Genomic DNA, 20,958 nt, shown 5'->3' on the forward strand with positions numbered 1-20,958 from the left:
TTATTTAAAGTGTTGCCCAAATGGTTGCTTGGTGTTTTTCGGAAAAATACTGTTTATTTTTCACGTAACACGCACAGCATTAAATCACTTTTGCTATGGAGCGCTTGAATTTTTTGTAAATCTTTGTTTGAATGTTCACAAACGTACACGGATCCAATTTCCTACACTCAAACCAACATCGCACAACAAAACATTATACGCTCGGGCGAGGTTTGTTAAAACAGATGCAAAGGCAGATTCCTGGGTACACAAAGCGCTGTTGTTTCAATGCGACGACAATGACGCTTTTAATCCCAAGCGGGAGACAACTATTGTGGAATTATTGGACGCGATACGACCGCGCGAATGCTTCTTCACTAACCTCACGCCTTTGTTGTTCATATATCCTTTACAGGGAATACCGATATAATACCTTAAGGCCGCGGTGAGCCACGAGCTCTTCGGAGAGGCTTTTGTACTGTAACACCCACTGTGGGCCGACAAACAAAGACCAACGCCCCATTCTCGACTTATCTGAAGTCGCGTAGGCGCATTATGACGTCACAATCATCATCGTCGAATTCGTCGTCCTCGTCGGCGGGGAGTGACAGCGACGGACGCGGTACACGCGAGCGACGATCGACAAGGAAAGGTAATTTTTTTGTCGCTTCAAGTGGTCGTTGAAGTTTGGGTGATGAGTAGGGGCGACGTTGAACGCTGAAAGATGCCGTGATATAAGTGTGCGATGATTTGTGGAAGGACCCAGTGTAATGATAAGGTTGCACAAAGATGCCTAGAGTGCAGTGCAGCATATTATAATGTGATTGCTTTTAACCGCTGAGAGTTGAGGTACCAATTTTAGAGCGTTGCTTGAAATTGATATCTGTGATTTATATTGCAATTTTGTACGTGAAGTTACAGCGAGTTCATGCATATGAAAAAAATCTTAAAGCTGCTCGTGATTAGCAACTGGCAAGTGTGCGTGGTTAACGTGAGGGATACTAATCATGATGAATATACATATACCAGTTATAAGTGCGTGTATCCTGCAAGACCATACCCGTTATTACTTGGACTTTGATAAGCTTTGGCGGCTAGTTGCTATGGCAACGAACAAGCCGAGTGTTAGTCAATTATTCACCTTATCCACTCGATTCACTGCACAAGACACCAATGTAGGTGGTGGTTGGTTTTACAGATCGGCAGATAAAAATGGCTGCAGCACTGGTGTTTTCGGTAGTGAAAAACTGATATGTTGTTAGTCAGCAGGCATTATATCGCGGGACTATCTCGTTGTTTTACGTCAAGTAACATTAACGCGGATAATTTATGGAATTTACAACGCAACAGTTTCGACAACCTTTAACACGCAGCGGTTTGTATATTTTCAGTAAAGCATTCCTCAAAATCAAAAGCAGCTGAACCGGTTACGTCATCAAGTGACAGCAGTGACGACAGCCATAGCGGAGAAAACAGCGTAACTCTTCTCGAATCTATCCTAAACGACAGCGCACCTACCACACAGGAAAGCGCCAACGCTCAGTCGTCGGCTAAGACCCCGAGCAAAGAATCTGAATACTATATTTCTGTAAGAAGCCCAAAAGAAAAGCCCCGACCGCAATCGGCTACAAATAAGTCGGCGCAGGCACCCGTTGAAATAGGGGAGAGGCATCCGCAACGGCCAAAATCAGCCAAGTACAAAACACGTCGATTGCAAAGAGGCGGCGAGAAGCACAGACCGTTCGTTTCATCCTCGAGTGCCTCATCTTTGTCGACCTTCGATGACGATTCAACTAGCCGAAGCGAAAGAGATTTTGGTATGAATTTCTTTATTTTTAGACACACAATATCTGTTGTAACTGTGTCTACAGCAAAGGGTAAGGATAATTAGGAATAACCCGTGTTTTGCGCAGTGTAATATAAACAAAAAAACCTGACGAAAAATAGTTAATCAGAAAAACATGTGGTTCTGACTTTTTTAGTCTTGTTTACGATGTAAAAGGCGGCTAATATTTTCGAACCCGCTTATTGGGTTTAGAAACGGATGCAATTTGACCCGGTCGGAAAAATGTTCTCATTCCGGCTTGTGTTGCGTGGGTTTTTCATCTTCGCTCGTGATAGGCAAATAGCACAGCTCTCGCATCCTACAACATGAATTGATTCAATGCGTTTTATTTTCAACAGATCAACTCAACAAACAGGAACAGATAGAATATCGAGCCAGGTTGTTACGGGAACTTCTTCTTCATCGCTACCTGGACTTTCGGCACAACCAGAGTCTGAATCACTACGGGAAATACTTTGAACGTCACAACAAAAAATCTCGCTCCCTTCAAGCTCCTCCTCGTCAAGGTAACAGGAGGAAGCACTTGGAAACGAGAGCTCTCTACGCATCCGGAAAACGTGCTCCGAAACCCCGACGGGAGGCTGCAGAGGAGTACGAGGAATCAATCAGGAGGGCGGCAAGAAGACTCGCGGGGGATCTAATCCGCACATACCAGGAACGTCAACTGGAGGAGGAAGAGAAGATGGAGGTGAAGAAAGCGCCGCGGCCTAAATCCGGAAGAGACGGAAAAAGAGGCAACGACGAAGAGAAGATATCGGATGAATCTGATAAGTCGACAAAGTCATTGGAGGAAAGCAAGCAGGAGGGTTCGAAACACGTGACAGTGGTTGCTCCTTGCGAGGAAGATCAAATCCCCACCGAAAAATCACCCCGCCGTAAAAAGGAGCAGAAATCTCCTATCTCAGAGCGCAAAAGCATTTTGAAACAAGATAAAACGACGCCGAAGAAGCCACCACGTCCATACACAGCTGTGATGGTTTCCTCACAAAAACGCAAAGGACGACGAACTCCCTACATCGCCCCTAGCGTGTATGATAAGCGTCATGAACCGTTGTACGACGAACAATTCACCTACTCCTACCTCACCGCTCTTCTTCACACTTTACGCTGTGACGACATACCGATTACGTCATATCCCGATGAAGCTCGGGAAAAACCCTCGAGACCCAAAACAGTCCCGACCCGACCGAGTACGGCTCATCCAGGGAGGAGGATGCGGAGAGTTGCTGGGAGTGGGGAAGAGGAGAAGAAGGGCGATGAGAAGAAGAAGGATGAAGAGCCCGGCGAGGAAGAACATCCACAAAATGGTTCTGAAACGAAAGAACAGAAAAAGGAAAGAGTAAAATCTGCACCTCAGGTCAGACCCGGATCTCATCCGATCAAGTGCAGCTGGAAACAAAGCAAAGACAATGGTCCAAAGAAACCTGAACCCAAGGTACTAGCTAATCTCAAATTCTAATTAAATTAGTCATACCGATGATGCCTGTAAATACAGGCGAAATATATATATACATAGACAACTTCAAACAAACGACTTAGGATTACTTAAAGGAATTGTTAAATCGGTTGCCAAGTCTTTGTTGGCTATAAAGAAAACAGGTGATTCAAAGTATACAAACTTTCATTTGTTTATAACTTTAATGCGAAAATACTCAGCCAATTCGCATCGCTTTAGTAAAAAATAAACTAGCGTAAGTGGAATGGAAAAGAAGGTGACAATGGGGATGAAGAGGGTGCTGAATGTTTCAACCATACAGATCCCATTAACAGCGGGTGACTTCTGACCATAGGCGATGTGGCTGCTGGCTGACCGAGGAAAACGATTCCACGTTGTTGTGACTTGGAACGTTATTGTGTCGAAAACAAGCAATAGTTGAAACCCGTGCACTGTCTGGTGTTCGTTTATCATAATTTAATTATTGATTAAAAATGACGTCATTTTTTTCTTTCCGCAGTATTCAGACCACCAGCTGAAGAGTACGGACAATCCTGTCGTTGCCGACTGGCTAAAGCGCAAGAACGCCCTCGCGCGGCGACAAAAATTCTATGCGACGCGACAGAATCGTGAAAAGCGTGAGAAGCTGATGGATGAATACAACCAGCGGGAAGACAAAAGAGAGTTGGCGCTTGTGGAGTATGAACGATGGAAAAAGAAGAAAAATAGGTTGGATAAGCAGTTATTGGTTATTCCAGACATGACCATCAAAGTTTTTAGTAAACTGTAGGTGTGAAATAAAAACTTTCCTCCATCGCAATATATTTCATGGTTCAGTTGCTTAGCAAACAACTTAAAAATACAAGTTTCATTTATGCTTTTCAAATTTCCATTAGTCTCTGTAAAGCGACTTAGATGGTATTATTTTAATTTTAAATATGAAAGAGAAAAATCCATTGCAGGGACATCCTACTTCGGCGCCGAAGGGAAATAGCGGTGACAAACGTTCAAACAGAAAAATCTTCATCTGATCTGAAACCTGGAACTGGTAGATTATTTATGTATGAGCGCTTGACGTTTTCCTGTGTCCTAATGCTGCGCCATTAGTAATTTTGTATCAGAAATCTTACGAACATGTAGTTACATCACCTTCTATCTACTCAAACTTTTTATTATCCAAACATTCCTTTTCACATTGATTCAGGTATGGCGTCATCGGAGGATCAACGTGACGCAACCGCAAAAACTAACGTGACGTCATTCTCCGACCTGCGAAGTTCGGCTGCTGCGGAGGTTGCCATGCCAACGCCCGCCGCCAAGACCCTCCGCACACCTGGAAAACCCCGCCCAAAATCGGCGCCAACAAACGTGTCGTTCAGTACCCCCGAGGCTACCTACGCGCGTAGGCCGTCACCTAGCAACGGCGCGAACCTGGTTCCGGTGAAATTCGACCTCACGAATGGGGGAGTGGAGGTTCTGGGTCACGTGGACGCGGGAAGTTCGAACTTGTCGGCGCGCGAGCCCCTCATCGGGAACAAGAAAAGTCCGACTGAGCGAAAGAGCGAGAATTTTCTGGAACAATTTATGGAGGTTATGTCCCCGAAATCGATGTTCGACGTACCTCCGCCGGGTACGTTTAATTCCCAAGAAAGCGACCCCATGGAAAAGAAGGAATCTTCCAAAACTGCGAAGAGGGACCAATACAATGACTGGGTGCGGCAGAAAACGAAGGGGAAAGAAAGAAGTTCGTCCTCCAAGAAATCGTTTCCGTCGGGCCGCAGGTCTCCGGATAAATCCCGAGACCTTCCTCAGCACGATCCACTTGATAATGAGTTGATTTCGGATCTCGCCAAACGGCGAATTAAGAAAATTTTGGACAGCAAAAAGGAGGTGGACACAGGGTTAGGCGAAAAGCGTCCTAGAACTGCTTCCGCTGTACCTGTGCAGTCGAAATCCACTAACAGCGAGGAGTTCAAGAAATGGCGATTGCGTGATGATTTAACCAAGGATCAAGTTAGCTCCTCGGCGCCAGTGCCAAAGACTAGGAAGTCACGGCGTCGAGACGCAGAAAGACCCGTGTTTTCTTATGATCGCAAGACGGAGTCGAAATCAGTGTTTTTCGAACGAAATCCAGTTGTACGTCGAGCTCTAAATCAGACTTAATCTTCAGCGTTTTTTTCTAAAGATTGTCAAAGTTTATACGGTTAACTATCAAATGCGAATATGTATTTTAAAGGTTTTCTCTCCCTTGTGATTTGTTTTTCAAATATAATTCGTAGATCACTCGTTTCAGTGTTTTTCTAGTTTGCTGGTACACTGTAATTTTGTTAAAATGTGTTGTTTCCATGAGTATTTTGATGACATTGTTGCTATTTTTTGTGTTTATTGTTCGATTGAAAGACCCATAGTGTAACGTTGTTCTGCTGGTTGCAGTCGGGGAATATAAGCGATGCATGGAAACCTTTTTTTGGCGCTGTTGTAAGTGGTTCTAAATGTATAATATGGATCTCATTCTCAGTGTAATTTAAAGGTCAAATACATTCCTCTTAATATAAGCTTCGTATTATGTCATATGAGCTTGTCATTTCAAACTTTCGTAAACGCACTTTATTAAACGTAATCCCGCAGCTACTTCTTGTATTCCATTTCCAGTGCTCTACGGCGCCACTGACGGAGACTTAATAAGATGAAGCGTTGTAAGACTTCTCAGTGCGTTTCAGAAGCAGGACTTAAATGAGCCTGTCCAATGTCTGTAATAACTCCACACAATAAGTCGTGTTCCAAAGCGCTTTATTACTCGAAACAGAAAAATAAGGGAAACGCAAACGCATGAGCATCAGAAAATGTGAAAATATCAACAGGTAATGTGTCCGTCAAGCTCCTTCATCATGTTGATCCATTCTGTTTTAGACAAATGAAACATTATGCAAAGGTTTTACTGCAATATAATAAATAAGGATAATGTTGTTACCATCAAAATCAATCACTTTGTCGAAGTTCTCATCGCCGTCACGCATGAGTTCATCCACTTCCCAGTCTTCGACTTTCTCACCCGTGTTTTGGAGCGCCACCTAGCGAGAAAACGTCTTAATCAGGTGTTTCTTTGACAAAGCAAGATTATTTCTTGCCTATACTTCACTTTATGAATGTGTGAAATATATTGTCATAAGTAAAGACTCCAGTCTGATTTTTACCTGTACTTTCGCGAGTTAAAACATAAATCAATTGGCGTACACAAAGTAATCCGTTCTTATTGGCCTATGGTTTCTACACAACGGTTTTCCTACTTTCATTTCATTCCAGCTAATGATGCCATCCGCGTCCTTGTCGTACCACCGGAAAGTTTCCTTGAGCAAATTTTTGAAATCTTTGCTCAGATCTTCCTCCCGTTTATCCTGGTTGCCATTCAGCTGCCTTGCCATGAAGTCGAGGAACTCATCAAGCGCCAAGTTGTCACCTGGCATTCAAGTAAATATTCCCGTGCGCTTTTTCCCATTAAATTAATATTGGAGTTTTGTTTCATGCCACAATAAGGCTGTGATTTTGGTCGCCTCAAACTATTTTGCCAGACCAAACCAAATGGCACGAAAATATTTATCTCGAGGCCTAATATATCGAAACAGTGACCGTCCGACTGCAGCTCATATTATTGGGTCTATATTGCTTGAATATTTATAACTTTACGTTACCTTCTGCGAAATCTCGAATAATTTCAGCTACCTCCTCGTCACTGGGACTTTGACCCAACATTCTCAACACCTTGCCGAGCTCCTCTGGACCCAACTTCCCATCAGGACTCTCATTGGTGAAAATTTCGAAAGCGCCAGTGCATTCTAACAACGCAGAGAAACAATATAATTGTTTGGAACAGTTCATGCCCTAAAAAATCATCACGTACCGTCCTTGAGCTGTTCAGGAAGCGACTAAAACAAAATACGCGAACAATAAGCATAGTTAGAAAATGTTGTACCTGTGTTTTAAGGTTTGACAACGTTTTTATCCAACTTACATTACTCATTAGTCATAAGTAATCACCAAACACCCCAAGGGAGTGCCTGATTATTGGCACGATTGCAAAATTAGCACCAACAAAACCCTTGCTTACCATTTTGTTGCTGGGCTGCCGGTATAGTCAGGTTTTCCAACGAAGTATACTTTTCCAATCTGTGCTGCCTTACCTGGCCGTCGCCGGCTTAAATACACCACAGTGCAAGCAGCAGACGAAAAAGGCGCTTAACGAGGTGCCAAGGTCATTTCGGACACGCGTACACGTCAGTGACGTCACGAGCATGTAGTGGTGACACTTTTAACATCTTGATCCGCAGTCGAGACTTACAGGAATGTTTTTCTCATTGTCCACTTGCAAATGGATAAAGCAATACATGGCGCGTAGTTTAGAGGTCCATAACCTTTGCCATACATCCCATGCAGTGATGCACTAAACCGGAACATCCACGTTGCCTTCATACCTATAACTTGTCTGGGATTCTACTGACAATTCACCACGCGCGAAACTAACCACGTGTTTCTTTTAAGTTTTTAGCACCGCATTGAAAGTCTGGTCGAGCGTGCATGAAGAGCCTAGCGCATAGAAAGTGGTAAATGTTATATCTTAATGTACAATCTGTCCAATTGCAAGCACGCATTTCTGCAGCGAATAAATTTGTTTGATCGACACCAACCCTTTTACATCACATGGCTTTAACCGAGCATTTGATTGGGTTAATCGTTTAACAGAGGAAGTGCGTAGGTCTGTGAGTGCTGGTTTTGTTCAAGTTTAGTTTATCGATGTGATACGGTTTGGTAATAGTTTGCTACAGCTTTACCGTCATGTTTTTCAAAAAATGAACAGCGTAGCCACAACTTACAAAATGTCTGTACAATTTCTTAGACACGAGTACAGGCACACAAAGATGCTTAGCGGTACGAAACGGCTAATTTAGGATGTCTACCTTGGTTACCCAGTAGCGCAAAATGATATCATGCTTTATGTTCCCTATGGTACTGAGCTATTGTGCCATAGATCAAGTACTACAGGCAGTACTGCTCTCAACCTTGAATTTTATGTTGTAATGTAAGTCGTAATGAAGTGTTGTGTAAGTGGGCGATCTGGCAGGAGTTTTGTAGACGTGTTTTCGCCCGGTACAAAACAGTTGCATTTTGCATGCCGCGAACCACCTCCTCTAAAACTACCGATTATCGCACAGAATTATATCAAAGCGGTTTTATAGTAGCCCGGGGGAAATATTGCAGGAAACTAGACCACGCATTTTGCCTGTGAAGCATCAAACAGTATATATGGCAGAGTTACTGAACGTAAGAGTTGTCCCAGCATGTTTTGCCGATTGGAAGGATATAAAACAACTTTTAATTGATCGAAGATGGGAGGAATTCAACCCCATGTTCCGTTGCGCAGTTTTTAGGAATGTTTATTTTCACGTAAGTCAAAAGTTATTGCAGCGCAAAAAGTCAGCAATCGCCTGATGCATATGATCATTTAATTAGCTAATATGCCCATGGCGTTAAAATTGCACTAAAAATATACACATTCGTGTTGAAAGCGTCTGTATATATTTTGCTATGATATGTTGTGTGATGACACAGAAACTGCACTTCTTTAGTTGTAACTCGTGTATCAGGGTTTTGCATTTACTCTGAGCGGCGTGTGTGCGACCGCAAGCTGCAGCGCTTGGACGAATTACTGCGCTTACATCCTACTTACGTATGCAACCTTTCTGCTAGCAACATACACGGCAGGTAGGCTTTATAACGAGGTTTTGATGTGCTGTTGAAAGTTTTTTTGTAAATGGGTGTTTAACCTAAATCGTTATATTAAACTCATGTTGGTTATTGGTGTCAAAAATATGTATGTTACTTGTCCTTAGTTAATAATTACTTTTTGTTCGTGTAATTGTATGTGGGAGTCTGTTCTTGTCAATCTTTCTAGGTATTGTGTAAGCTGCAGATGGCCACTGTTTTCACCTAAAAGGTCTCATCAGTGCAGCTGGTGTGACTATAAGACGACTTTGCTGACCAAACGGCCAAGCAAAGACATCCACTCTGTGGTGACTATACAATCACCTCCATCCGTTGGGCAGCTTACACAATTCATATTATTGGCTCCACTTTGCTTTCTAGATACGTTCCAACACATTAAGAATCGATTGTATGAACACACAACACTTTAAATTGTATAGTTTCTTACTATTCTTGTTGAAGACTCTAACGTTTTACAAGATCGCCAAACTATTTTACGTTGTAGCTGCCGTCTACTTTCACTTTGTGTGGATTCCGTGTAATCTGGGCGACGTGGAAAACGGAAAAGCGTTGCAGAGGAACTTCCTAGATCCCGAACGATGTGGAATGTGGATGGCAGTGGCGGACAAATCAAATGGAGGCAAGGAATTACTTGGAATAACTGGGATCGGATCAATCGGCGATCGTGTGCATTCTGTTATTGGGAAAGACAGTTCAGCATCAAAAGGAATCGAGCTGCAGGTTTGTTTCACTTAAAGGCTTTGTGTTCAAGTTATGTTTTAAATAATTATTTTGTCTAAGAAACAGAATTCTCTTGGTTTGCAACTCATCAAGAAGACTGACTTTTGTAGTATCCCGTTTTGTGCTTGTTTTTTTTTTGTATCGCATTGTGAAGAGAGAGGAAACTCGCGAAAAGTTAGTGTACTTTAGAATACAAAAGTCAGTCTTCTTAAAGAGTGCAACACCAAGAGAATTCAGTTCGTTTGAATATATTAACCGATAGCTTCGATGTCTGTCCGGACAGCTACCGATACAAAATGTCGATCCTCTTTTTTTCTTCAGCTATGAATTAAAAGTACTTTTACCCATAATGCTGTTTATTCTAATATGATGCATTTTCCTTTTGGTCGATAACATGACGAGATAACGTTGTGTTGTCCCATTACAATTGACCGAATTGTATCGTTAACCACTTTTCCGAAGACTATTAAAAATGTAAACTTGTATCGTCTATGTACCAGGCAGTGATGGTGAAACGGCAATACCGTGAGAAGGGGATTTTCAAATTGCTGATGAAAGCTGCATTGACGTGGGTAGAAGAACTGCAAAGAAAAGGGATGGACATTGGGTATTGTGGGCTCATGGTATTTAGTGAGCTCAAGGCTGCAAGAAGTGTTTACCTTAAGTATGACTTTGTCGAAGTCGGACGAACGAGCTTGCCTGCGCTCGGGGGGATTTTTAACATACCTTATGTAGTTTATATGAAACGGTTGTGACAATTGCGTTGTTTGTAACAGTGATTCTTGACCATTATGTTGCCGAAGCCCATTTGAAATAACCAACTGGTTCACCCAATCCCAACGCTTTCCACGACGAATATACAGTTATAAAAAAATAAGAAACGAACACCAATGATTCACTAGAACTGATATCGTAGAAAATGTTGCTGCAATGCGGTAACAACGACCATTTGGTGTGACTTATACACGTTTCACTTGTCTAGGCAATAATTTGAATGTGTGGTTACCCACAGAAAGCATACATCGTCACATAGAAACAACATGCCATATCTAGTATGTATGTACGTAGGCCTACGCTCATTTATATCCAAATTTATGTTAGGAAAGTTGTGACGGTTGTGTTATTACGAAATGACCCACAAACTGCGCCAATTACTGTAGATTAAATTTCGCTGTTAGATAAAAAAAATAGTTACAATCTTATAGTGCATGCGCGATATTTTGAGATTGTGGTAGTAGGTCCTATTTTGTCATTTAAGAAAGATATTTTCCCATGTTTTCCAGAAGGGATTTTCGGTAAATAAGAGAGTAACCACAAGGATGATATCTTAGTTGGCACTTATGGTGAACACAGTACTGTATTTGTGCTTCGTCGATGTTTACCAGCAGATTTATAGCTTTGACTTTCCTCAAATCATGCACTTGACGATTATGCAATTGATTTTGTATTCAAACATTTCTTTACTGATACTGCCAGGTATATATCAACAAAAAGGCTCTTCTGGAAAAAGTTATCGTAAATATTAACGTTGCGGTTGCCATGCAGCAGCCTCATGTAGGAAGTACTCGTATACATGTGTAAAACAGCGCGGTCAAAAGCCGGGGTGCATTGTAGCGAACACAGTGTAATATTAATATGGAAAATGTGGTTTTAGCATTGTTTATATCTGTGACCGGTTTCCCACGTAGAAAAGGACAACACAAACGTGATGCAATAATAATTACAGGCCGACCTGACTCCAAACCAATAACCTCTACTCTCCACTATTGTAACTTGCTGATCCGCATTGACATTTTTCGAGGGTGCCTTTGACCAGTGCCACTGTATGTTTGCGGGTTGAATCCAACCATCCTGTGGTGATTCCACACGATTCTATTACTTGTGGTTTCATTTGGAATGCTGCCGTAAGTTTAGACACCTCAATAAAAGATTGTTTACCTGATTGGTGTTGGATATACGGAATTTATAGAAGAACAAGCATTAAACGCAACAGCATAAACTGAAGAAGGATAGAAAAAACGATAAAATAAAGAATGATGGTGAATGGCGGGAAGGACACTAATAAGATTTAAGTAATCATCAACCACAAAAAGGTTGATGTGGTTAAAGTATTTTTCAGCTGAATTAATAACTGTGGCGTATTTCTATGTTAATTCCAATACAGTAATCTTGGTATAAATGGGTGCACTGACCCGGGACTGGGGCGTAGTACAAAAATATAACACTGCCGTATATCTGACTCCTGCTCTACTGTTTAAACAAAATCTGCAGACCTTTAAGATTTACCCTCCAATTTAATTCATTAAAACAACAAAACACATCGACAACTTACAAACATCGCATAGAAACTGGTCCCAAACAATAGCTCGTATAGTTAGGCGACAAACAACCCCTTTTTGCCTTGTCTCTATCTTGGTATTTTACTTGTCTCTGTGTGTCTCCCTCTCTCTTCCCCTTTACATGATGAATTTAAACGGGATATATAGCCAGAGTGAGTGTAGTTAATTGGGTTTAGGTTAAAGGAACACTACTTTAAAAAATGACGTTAGTGTTAAAGGTTATGACAAGATTGGTGCAGAACGTTTTAATGAGGTGGACGGAGCGCTACTTATGTCATCTAGCATGAATGATGAATTTTCGTTCGTTCTAATCGAGTTGACGTGAGTTTGGAAAGTGCCCGTGGCTAATTGTAACAGGTTGGTGTCGGGACAAAGCAATTGCGTGTTAAACAATAGCATCACGATACAGGGAACTGTTCTTTAATATGGCACGATAGATGCATGGGGCAATCAGTTACGAAGCGACTGCAACGAAGAACGCTGTCCCGTGCTGCAAGGTATGGAGAAAAAGACACTTATATCGCCATGCAGTTTTCTCCTGTTTGCAGATAGCATGTCTACAACAGGATCTGTCCACGGGCCTTTCTAATCGGATATACGTGCATTTGTTGAGAAAAATTACTGCATTTGCTTGTTGCTGATTTTCTTACTTAGATTTTTGATTGATAAATAAACAGTATTTAAATAAACTCTACTGCTGATAAAGCAAGAATGGTCGAACTGAAGGAGATAAAAGTTGTAACAGCGAGTGGTGGAGACTGGGAGGAGGTCAGACGAATTCTCGTTGCCCGGAATTGGGAGGAATTTCCTTTGCTGTACTCGCACACAGTCCTGGAAAATATTCCACTTCAGGTGATTTTCTGGGTTTTAGCAAGACTTAAAAATCATGTTTAATTTAACACAAAATAAGTAAATGGCATGGGCACCGTTAAAACCATAAAGGTTATCGAGTCAGGCGCCCATGTTTAAGGTGATCTCATCACGGAATATCACCGTCTGTCGAAGAAACTCAGCCAGTAATACTAGGGGTTGATGTAAGCTTACGACAGGTTGCATTTGATGGTAGATGGTCACCGGGCGGGATAGGTGGATTCCATCCTAACAAATTCTCGACTTATACTATAAGTAGGCTACAGAAGACCTACAATAACTTACATGATGAACTTCTCATTTCTCACCATTGTGTTGTAGTGTCTTCTCATCACCATAAGTTGTGGTGTCGCTTCCTACTTCACTCTCTGGAAGACCGTTTTGGCTTTTGCTATACTGACCTACGCTACTTTGCTTACAGCACTGTACTTGGCGGGTATGTATCTACACTAGGAATGAGGGATGTTAGCATATTATTTTACACTATCATGTACAATAAAATGATATTTATTGCCTTGATAACGTTATCAAGACTGTAAACAGAATTGTATTCGTAAGGGTATTATGGGCACTCTAGCACTGCAAGGTTAAAGCACTTTGCACGCGTTTGGCAAGTTAATAATTAAATTGAAAACGTAAGGGGCACGAAATGACAAAGCTCAAGTGCCAACAGGGTATGTTGGTAAAATCTCCACTCCAGAGAGTGAAGAGACTCATTTACCCAACCGCTTAACTCGTTGAAGTGACTACACCTGCAATGGCATAGGGGAAGTACACCCGCACACATTGCTGCCTGTTTAAGATGGCTCGTTAGGATTTACTTTTTGTGTTATGCCTAAATTTACTCTGTTTCCTTTGCCATATCATCACGACTCTTTCCCTGCTTTAATGCAACTGTTCAATTTTGGCTCGTCAGTCGCAAAGTTTCCCTCTCCTGCTGCAGATTAATGAACTCTTTTAGGAACGAAAAGCACTAGAAACGACGTGCAGCGCTGGTCTCATAAACAGATAATCTTGTTTCAGCAATGCTGTACATGCAATTCATTTGGATCCCATATGTCTTGAAGAAGTTTGGCAACGAAACTGCCTTTAGGAATATCTACGTTGACCCCAGACACTGTGATATGTGGTTGGCGGTCAGGCAGAAGACGGGTGAAGCTAGAGAAGTGGTTGGAATAGCTGGCATTGGTTTCATAGTCAAGGATATTGCCCGAATTCTTGGGGAAGAAAACGTTTCGAAAGGAATAGAATTGCAGGTGAGGAGTCACAAAAACATCATTGTGTTTTTCAGTCATCGACACTAGTACACCAACCATGGTTATTAATTTGTGATCTAGGCGTAATAGGCGATAGTTATAATTATACACGAATCTAGGTGTTGTTGTAAATATAACAGTGTTATGTATAACTGTTGTTACCACTGTTTCAATTAACAACAATAAATCCACAAGAATGATACCTTAGTACAATCACATATATATAGTTCGTCGTGTTTTAAAAAGATCCGACATGAAAATAAGAATTTGTTTCCAAACCTCATTATTCTACTATAGTAGATATACCCTTGCAGGCTGTGATGGTGAAAAAAAATTATCGTCGTTTCGGTGTGTTTCGGTTGCTCTTTGAATCAGCCATGGAACGACTGAAACAACTAAACAAGGAAGGAATGGACATCAGGTTTTGTGTACTCATGGTCTGGGCAAAACTTGAGGCTGCGATAAACATTTATCCCACATACGGGTTCACTGAGATTGATAGAATTTATTATTCTTTTTTCGTTGGACCCTCCCAACTTCCGTATATTGTTTATCTGAAACAATTATAGAGGACTATTTTCAGAAACAGAAATGTATGTAGGAATGTGCTTGCTAGTCTAAAAGGTATAGCTCAGTGCCACAGTCACCAGCTGCACTGATGAGACCTTACAGGTCAAAACACTGTCTAAAGCTCCCATTGAATATTATGGCTTTTTCACACATATAGAAATGCATGTTTTTCAAGTATAATACGAAGGTGATCGTTTTATTCATTTACATGTAATATTTATAAATATAGCAAGTATAACTTGAAGTCAAAAAGTCAGTTAATGAGCTGCGGACGGTTGCAAACACTTTTTCCACCTATGATGTCTCTCCAGTGCAGCTGGTGATCGACTTCGATCTTGACGGAAGGTAAATAGTCAGAAAGAGACCATGCCACTGGATTGCAGTCAAGCTTTACGGCACAGTGGAAGCCAATGAGAACTTACGGTGTGTAGCGAGCAACACAACCAAAGTAACTGTCTGACTGGAGTGTTGTTTTCTAATGCCTTAGACACACTCATCATTATACTCGACAATATACAGACACTTTCCGGTGGACATAACGTTACGCATGCATTTTGTTTTACCAACGTCATGGTAATCTCTGTCTTAATCAACATGTTGATAGACATGATGCCAAAGAGCTTTGACAAAACAAGCAGCAACGCTTAAGTGAAATAGGAGTAACTGCGCGCATTCTTCTTGAGAGACGCGAAAAACTGGAGTCTCATATAAACGAAACATGCGGACTGATAGCTACGATATAATGCATAATGCTAATGTTTAAAAGTTCCACTTCACAGCTGCTAGTCTTGAAATAAGTAAAGAGATGCTAAGTAGTATTCGTTATTACTTTATTGCGGACACTAAATATAAGTTCTCATACCAAATTTGCTCATATCTTTAGGCACTCTGGACGACGGGCCAAGATTGGTTGTTTTGAATCACGTGATTTAAAAATTTGTGTCATACAAAACTATTAGCGACGATACGTTTTGTTGGCTACCAGCGACGATACAGGATATTGCAAAAATTAGATATACAAAGAATTGGGTACAATACGTTGGGGGGGGGTCCGTGAACGCGAGGGAATTTTATCCTGTTGGATGGTGGCATGCCGGAGCATGGTGAGCATGGTGAGCTGGGGTTGGTTGGTGATGGTGGGTTGGTTGGTGGTGGTGGTGGGTTGGTTGGTGGTGGTGGTTGTCATGGTGGTGGTGGTTGTCATGGTGATTGTCATGGTGATGATGTGCCTCCTTGTGGTGGTGTTGATCGTGAATGGCATCGTAGGAAGGCGGGGCGTGAGAATAAGATCCCTCCCTGTACAACTGAAACCACAAAAATCGTATAAGGTTCTGTGAAGAACAAAACGTTACAGGTTCAACTCTTACGCACGTCAAAAAAGACAAACAAAAAATTCAAGTTGTTTGTGAACCTGGACTCTCGTTTGGCACAATTTAATGGCAGTTCTTGCTATGCCAACCACTGACAATTGTTGGAAACTATGAATAAATTATACGAAGGATCGAGAAAATAAACATGTCAGATATGTGCAGCAAATTTTGTTACTTGGAACTGGAATTACTAAAGGTGGAAACGAATTGTACCGCACTAACAGAGCATTTGTCGTACCGGGTTTACAACTCCATTGTCGTCGGTTGCCACAGTGGTGACAGTTACGGTCCTGGGTGTGCGTCTCGAAGGTTGTTGCCGGCTTCGTCGTCTACAGTATGCGCCACAACTTGCAAGGAGCATCAGAGAGACGACGATTGCGGTCCAAACCCCTATGCAATATATCAGTCCATTGTACACACCACATACTTAAAGTAATAGTTGAACTCAACTTGCCAAGCAATGTAACATATTTAACATGTAAACATGCTCTAGCATGGCAAAGGAGGGTTGCTTCACTACGAAAGACAGGCTTTACTTGGTGATATCAATTATCACATATAAATATTTATAAAGTTTTCAGAAAGATCTTCTTCTAAGGACAACATGTCTGGCAGCATCAGTAACAAATTTGGAAGGAGAATTTTAATCTTAAATGAGAAAAATACTGTTGGTACTTACACCACCATGTGTACCAAGCTGTGTAGGTGCAACAAAGTGCCACGCTTCCGTACCAACCGCAACAGTATCCAACCTCATCACCTTGATCTGCCATACGAATATAAAAAACGTTTTAGGGGTGACAATAAGTGAACAAATGTTTGGGCATACCTGGACAATAGTAGTTGTTGCCACAGTTCTCAAAGCCCTGAGGAACACACATAGTTGTTAGTTGTAATGTTGTTTACTTTAAGAACGTAAATCATTGCAGACATACGATTGATGCGTTTGTATTAGGCTATATGCGCAAAAGAGCCATAATAATCAATGAGAGCTGCAGACATCTGTGTGCCTGCTAGTCTACCAGCTAGCACAGTGCCACTTCAACAGCTGCACTGATGAGACCTTACAGGTCGAAAAAGTGCGTGTATACACCATGTCCCCAGCTCTCATTGTTTACATAGGCTATATTGTTTATCCGAAAGTTTATCAAACACTTCGCGAACGCTTGTAAGTTGTTGACGTGTTCTTGTGTGCAGGTTAGTTTTAACAAACGTGTGTAAGCAGTATTACAATGAACCTCGGGAGAACAGACATTTATCGTTTTATGAGTTTGTTTTTACTTGACCAAATTGGCCACTCACCGCGACAGCATTTATACAGACCAGAAGTACAAAGGTGATTAATCCGCGTTTGATCATCGCTATAAATTCTTGGTATCCAGTATAACCTTATAACTACCCTATGATGTACGAGGAAAATATTTTTACATGTACACCTCCAACACGAGGCTATTTCGTATTATTATTATCATTACATTTTCCTTCATCTGTTGTACAGTGCAACACCAACCTAAACTTTTGCCTGTGGTAAATGAATGACTTGCAATCAAGACTCATGATCAGACTCGTGACGGGTCCATAGTGATGTTAATGTTTAAACGTGTTTTTGTTCGACTTGCGTGAGGCCACATGAATAGGAACTTATGTGTGTGTCAGACATTTTGACTGAACACATTTCAAGCTCAAATACTGATATTCACAAAAATGGTGTAAAATAACGCTGGAAAGAGAATAACAACCAAGTTATTTCAAACACATCTTCAAAAATGTTCAACGAGAAAACGCGACGAATACTTTCAGTGACCATTGCTTAAATATTCACCGAAGCTGAAAAGCGTTGCATAAATTTCTTAAAAAAACGTACGGTGAAACATTGTGTGCTTTGGTGCATTGTCAACGATACACGGATAAACGAACTGGCAAAATAGCGTGCGGCAGTTATTTGAAGAGAAAAACGAAAATCCATCAACCCAGACACAATTGGTTGTGCATTGCGTAATCAGCAGAAAAAAAGTAGTACATAGTACGAGTACCCAATAAAACGACGTTTACTGCAAAAACATAGTAGACGAACATCTTCCGTGGTTTGTTACAACCAGACAAGTGATCAGACCTCGCATGTCGAGTGTGCAATGCAGCTCGCAAAAACAACGTTCTATTTAACAGTATTTGCATAACTTCGGCCACATTTGAGTCATGCAGAATAGTTTAAAACATCTTTATAAAACGCTTAAAAAGTGCTTCCAAAGGCGAGCGAGTTTCCGATGCAAGAATTTTTAATTGGAGGGAAGGATCTTTAATCGCCAGGTGTCGCCCTGGAGCACGCCTCTCTCACGAAACCACGTTACATTGTGGTTGGAGCAATCTCAACTTCACTTGTTGACGTGCTTGTGTTACAGATTGGTGATTGGTTTGTATTTCTTTGCCTTCCATGCGCATTTGGCCAGTTTGTAAAACTCGTAGCATCCGAAGCAGGCGAGACAGGACAGAGCAATACTCACCCAGAAAACTGCAAATGCAAAATACGTCACTACATAAAGATAATACGCTATTGAAACCAAACAGTTTAACGATGAACAGCTTTGTAGTAAAATAGTACAAAAGTTGGTGATGATGAACATAGTTGTGTCGAAACGTTTTGCTTTGACTTTCTTATTCAAAGAGTAATGTTAACCTTTCAATTGTACTCAATGAAAAGTTAAACCAGAACGATTATCATGAACTAATTTAACTTTTTAATAATCAAGTGGACGAATGCTTACACCATCTTGCGAACCACGGTGCACAACAAACAGGAAACTGGTTATCCAACACCGATCCGCAGCAGTAATTCCACCCTGCAAAACACACGTGTTTTGTTGCTAAAAGGTATTATGGACATACTAACTTTACTGTAAACGTTAGCTTACAACATGAAAACAAAAACTTGTATCTTATTGGTTTGGTCATTTTAAACAAACAATGCAATTGGCGCACAATTACTGTGTCGAGGAATATTGCATGCACGCTTTATTGACTAAGAAAGGTGTTGTGGGAATTGGCCTTATAGTCCAATAATTCTCTATTGGAGATAAAACGACAGTCTTACCTTCACATACATAACCATAGCCACAATCTTGCGATGCCTGAAAAAAAACAAGCACATTTAGAATAAGTTAAGCACTATACAGTAACAAATTACGGCAATATATTGTTTCAACACTAGAGACAAAATAAGGTTCATCATGTCCAAATTTTCCAAAGTTTCAAATGTTCTTGTATGTATTCAAACGGGATGTCTCAGGTAGCAGAATTTCGATTATATTCAACTACTTTTTCTATTCTACTCACGTCTGTTAAAGATGGCATGCATGTGATGACAGAGAAATGAAGAAAATTGTAAATCAAATCCATACAAGCAGATCTTGAAAAACTTCTTCAATCGCCTATCAACAAACTTCCTACACCTGTTGGCAACACAAGATATTGAATCAGAATACGCAGCGTCCAGAAAAAAACCTACATTAACAACCGTCTCATTCCGCACATGTGGATTCAAAATACACTAGATCCGACGCAAATGATGCCTAGGGCGCTGAAAGGCTTACTGAAAGGCTTGTTGCACGTTTTATGTGAAGACACTGAATTCCTGTTTAAGGAACGCGCAGAGAGCAATGGAAAAGTCCAATGTCCTTGGGCAGTTTCTAATATGTTCCAATAACTGACTTACGCCAGGCTCAGGGCGGCAACTAGTGGTATCTGTTCCTCATCCACAGTTTAGCGATAAGCGCTTCAAATTTTACCTGCTGTATTTATTTAAAATTATACTAAATTTTTCATAAGGTTACACTTTTGACCTTTCGCCTACTTACAAACTTGCTAGGTGAAGAACTAACGGTCGTATTTTAATTTTATTGACATGGTGCGTCATTTACGATATTTGTCAGACCGATTGCAAGGCGACGTCATTCATCAACTAAATACATGAAACAATTACACCGTTTGGGTTATAACCGAAATATTCCGATCACTTAAGGGCTGATGCCTGCTTTTACTCCGTAAGTTTTATTTTCATATTTCCATCATCTTCTGAGAAAACAAGTTTACGTCGCAAACAATCCCGGCAAACTTTTGTACACAACACAAATACTTTTGAAACAAAATCCGGAAGACCATGCAGTACGGGCTTAGAAACGCACACGTTTTGTGATACAAGTCACACCAATCACGTCTATATTTAGAATGGCGGGATCATAATTTCCCGGCAAGCCAGACATTCCCAATAATCTGTAAACTGTCTCGCTAGAAGAACATTTGACATTGAACACGTTTAGGCGTGCGTGTGCAAAGATTATATATAATAAGTACGCGACCAAACCACATTAAAAAAACCTCGATCTCAAACTGTCGAGATATCCAACACGGTTTCAGCGCGTTCCGCTGAAGTAGGTTTTCAAATCCCACACATTAAAAGCATTACGAGCAACGGTCGGTTTTGGTGGCTTGCAATCGCCCCGAGCTGCCTTGTATTTACGTTCAGCAGAGCGCGATTTGATATGCGTGCTTAAATATTATGCTTATCTTTTTTATATTAACTGCCCTGCACGCCGTAGTGCTGCTTTCTGCGAACATGTCACTACTAAAACGGTCGAGGAACGCGTTACTACTTCCTGTGATAGGATGTTTCATTATAAGGCAATATGGTGGGCACTGTGTTCAGCACTACTGGTTTTGAAACGAGCATTTCCTCTTTTCTGTGGTATATTATTATGGTACATTTGCTTGGCACATTCGTCATATTATTCCACAACTGAAA

The 20,958-nt window shown here is 41.1% G+C and overlaps 4 protein-coding genes across 4 annotated transcripts; 1 reads left to right on the plus strand and 3 right to left on the minus strand.

Annotated features, from left to right (window-relative positions):
* Positions 1-399: 399 nt before the first annotated feature.
* On the plus strand, positions 400-5,892 carry LOC145894399 (uncharacterized). Its single transcript, XM_082982974.1, has 6 exons — positions 400-631; positions 1,371-1,796; positions 2,164-3,260; positions 3,781-3,989; positions 4,223-4,308; positions 4,465-5,892. Exons 1-6 carry the CDS (start codon positions 535-537, stop codon positions 5,421-5,423), a joined length of 2,874 nt encoding a protein of 957 aa, XP_082839100.1. The 5' UTR covers positions 400-534; the 3' UTR covers positions 5,424-5,892.
* Positions 5,893-6,114: 222 nt separating this feature from the next.
* On the minus strand, positions 6,115-7,278 carry LOC145894669 (troponin C, body wall muscle-like). The gene is made up of 6 exons (XM_082983301.1): positions 7,231-7,278; positions 7,159-7,183; positions 6,950-7,093; positions 6,548-6,717; positions 6,232-6,331; positions 6,115-6,161 (listed from the first exon to the last, which is right to left on the minus strand). Exons 1-6 carry the CDS (start codon positions 7,276-7,278, stop codon positions 6,115-6,117), a joined length of 534 nt encoding a protein of 177 aa, XP_082839427.1.
* An 8,585-nt stretch (positions 7,279-15,863) lies between these two features.
* Positions 15,864-17,545, minus strand: LOC145894672 (uncharacterized). Its single transcript, XM_082983305.1, has 5 exons — positions 17,466-17,545; positions 16,993-17,029; positions 16,843-16,929; positions 16,402-16,553; positions 15,864-16,097 (listed from the first exon to the last, which is right to left on the minus strand). Exons 1-5 carry the CDS (start codon positions 17,520-17,522, stop codon positions 15,864-15,866), a joined length of 567 nt encoding a protein of 188 aa, XP_082839431.1. The 5' UTR covers positions 17,523-17,545.
* Positions 17,546-17,739: 194 nt separating this feature from the next.
* On the minus strand, positions 17,740-19,611 carry LOC145895058 (uncharacterized). The gene is made up of 4 exons (XM_082983805.1): positions 19,494-19,611; positions 19,252-19,288; positions 18,926-19,000; positions 17,740-18,672 (listed from the first exon to the last, which is right to left on the minus strand). Exons 1-4 carry the CDS (start codon positions 19,554-19,556, stop codon positions 18,557-18,559), a joined length of 291 nt encoding a protein of 96 aa, XP_082839931.1. The 5' UTR covers positions 19,557-19,611; the 3' UTR covers positions 17,740-18,556.
* Between the last annotated feature and the right edge of the window lie 1,347 nt (positions 19,612-20,958).

The sequence above is a fragment of the Ascidia mentula genome, chromosome 3 (genome assembly GCF_947561715.1).
Source record: "Ascidia mentula chromosome 3, kaAscMent1.1, whole genome shotgun sequence".
NCBI lineage: Eukaryota > Metazoa > Chordata > Ascidiacea > Phlebobranchia > Ascidiidae > Ascidia > Ascidia mentula.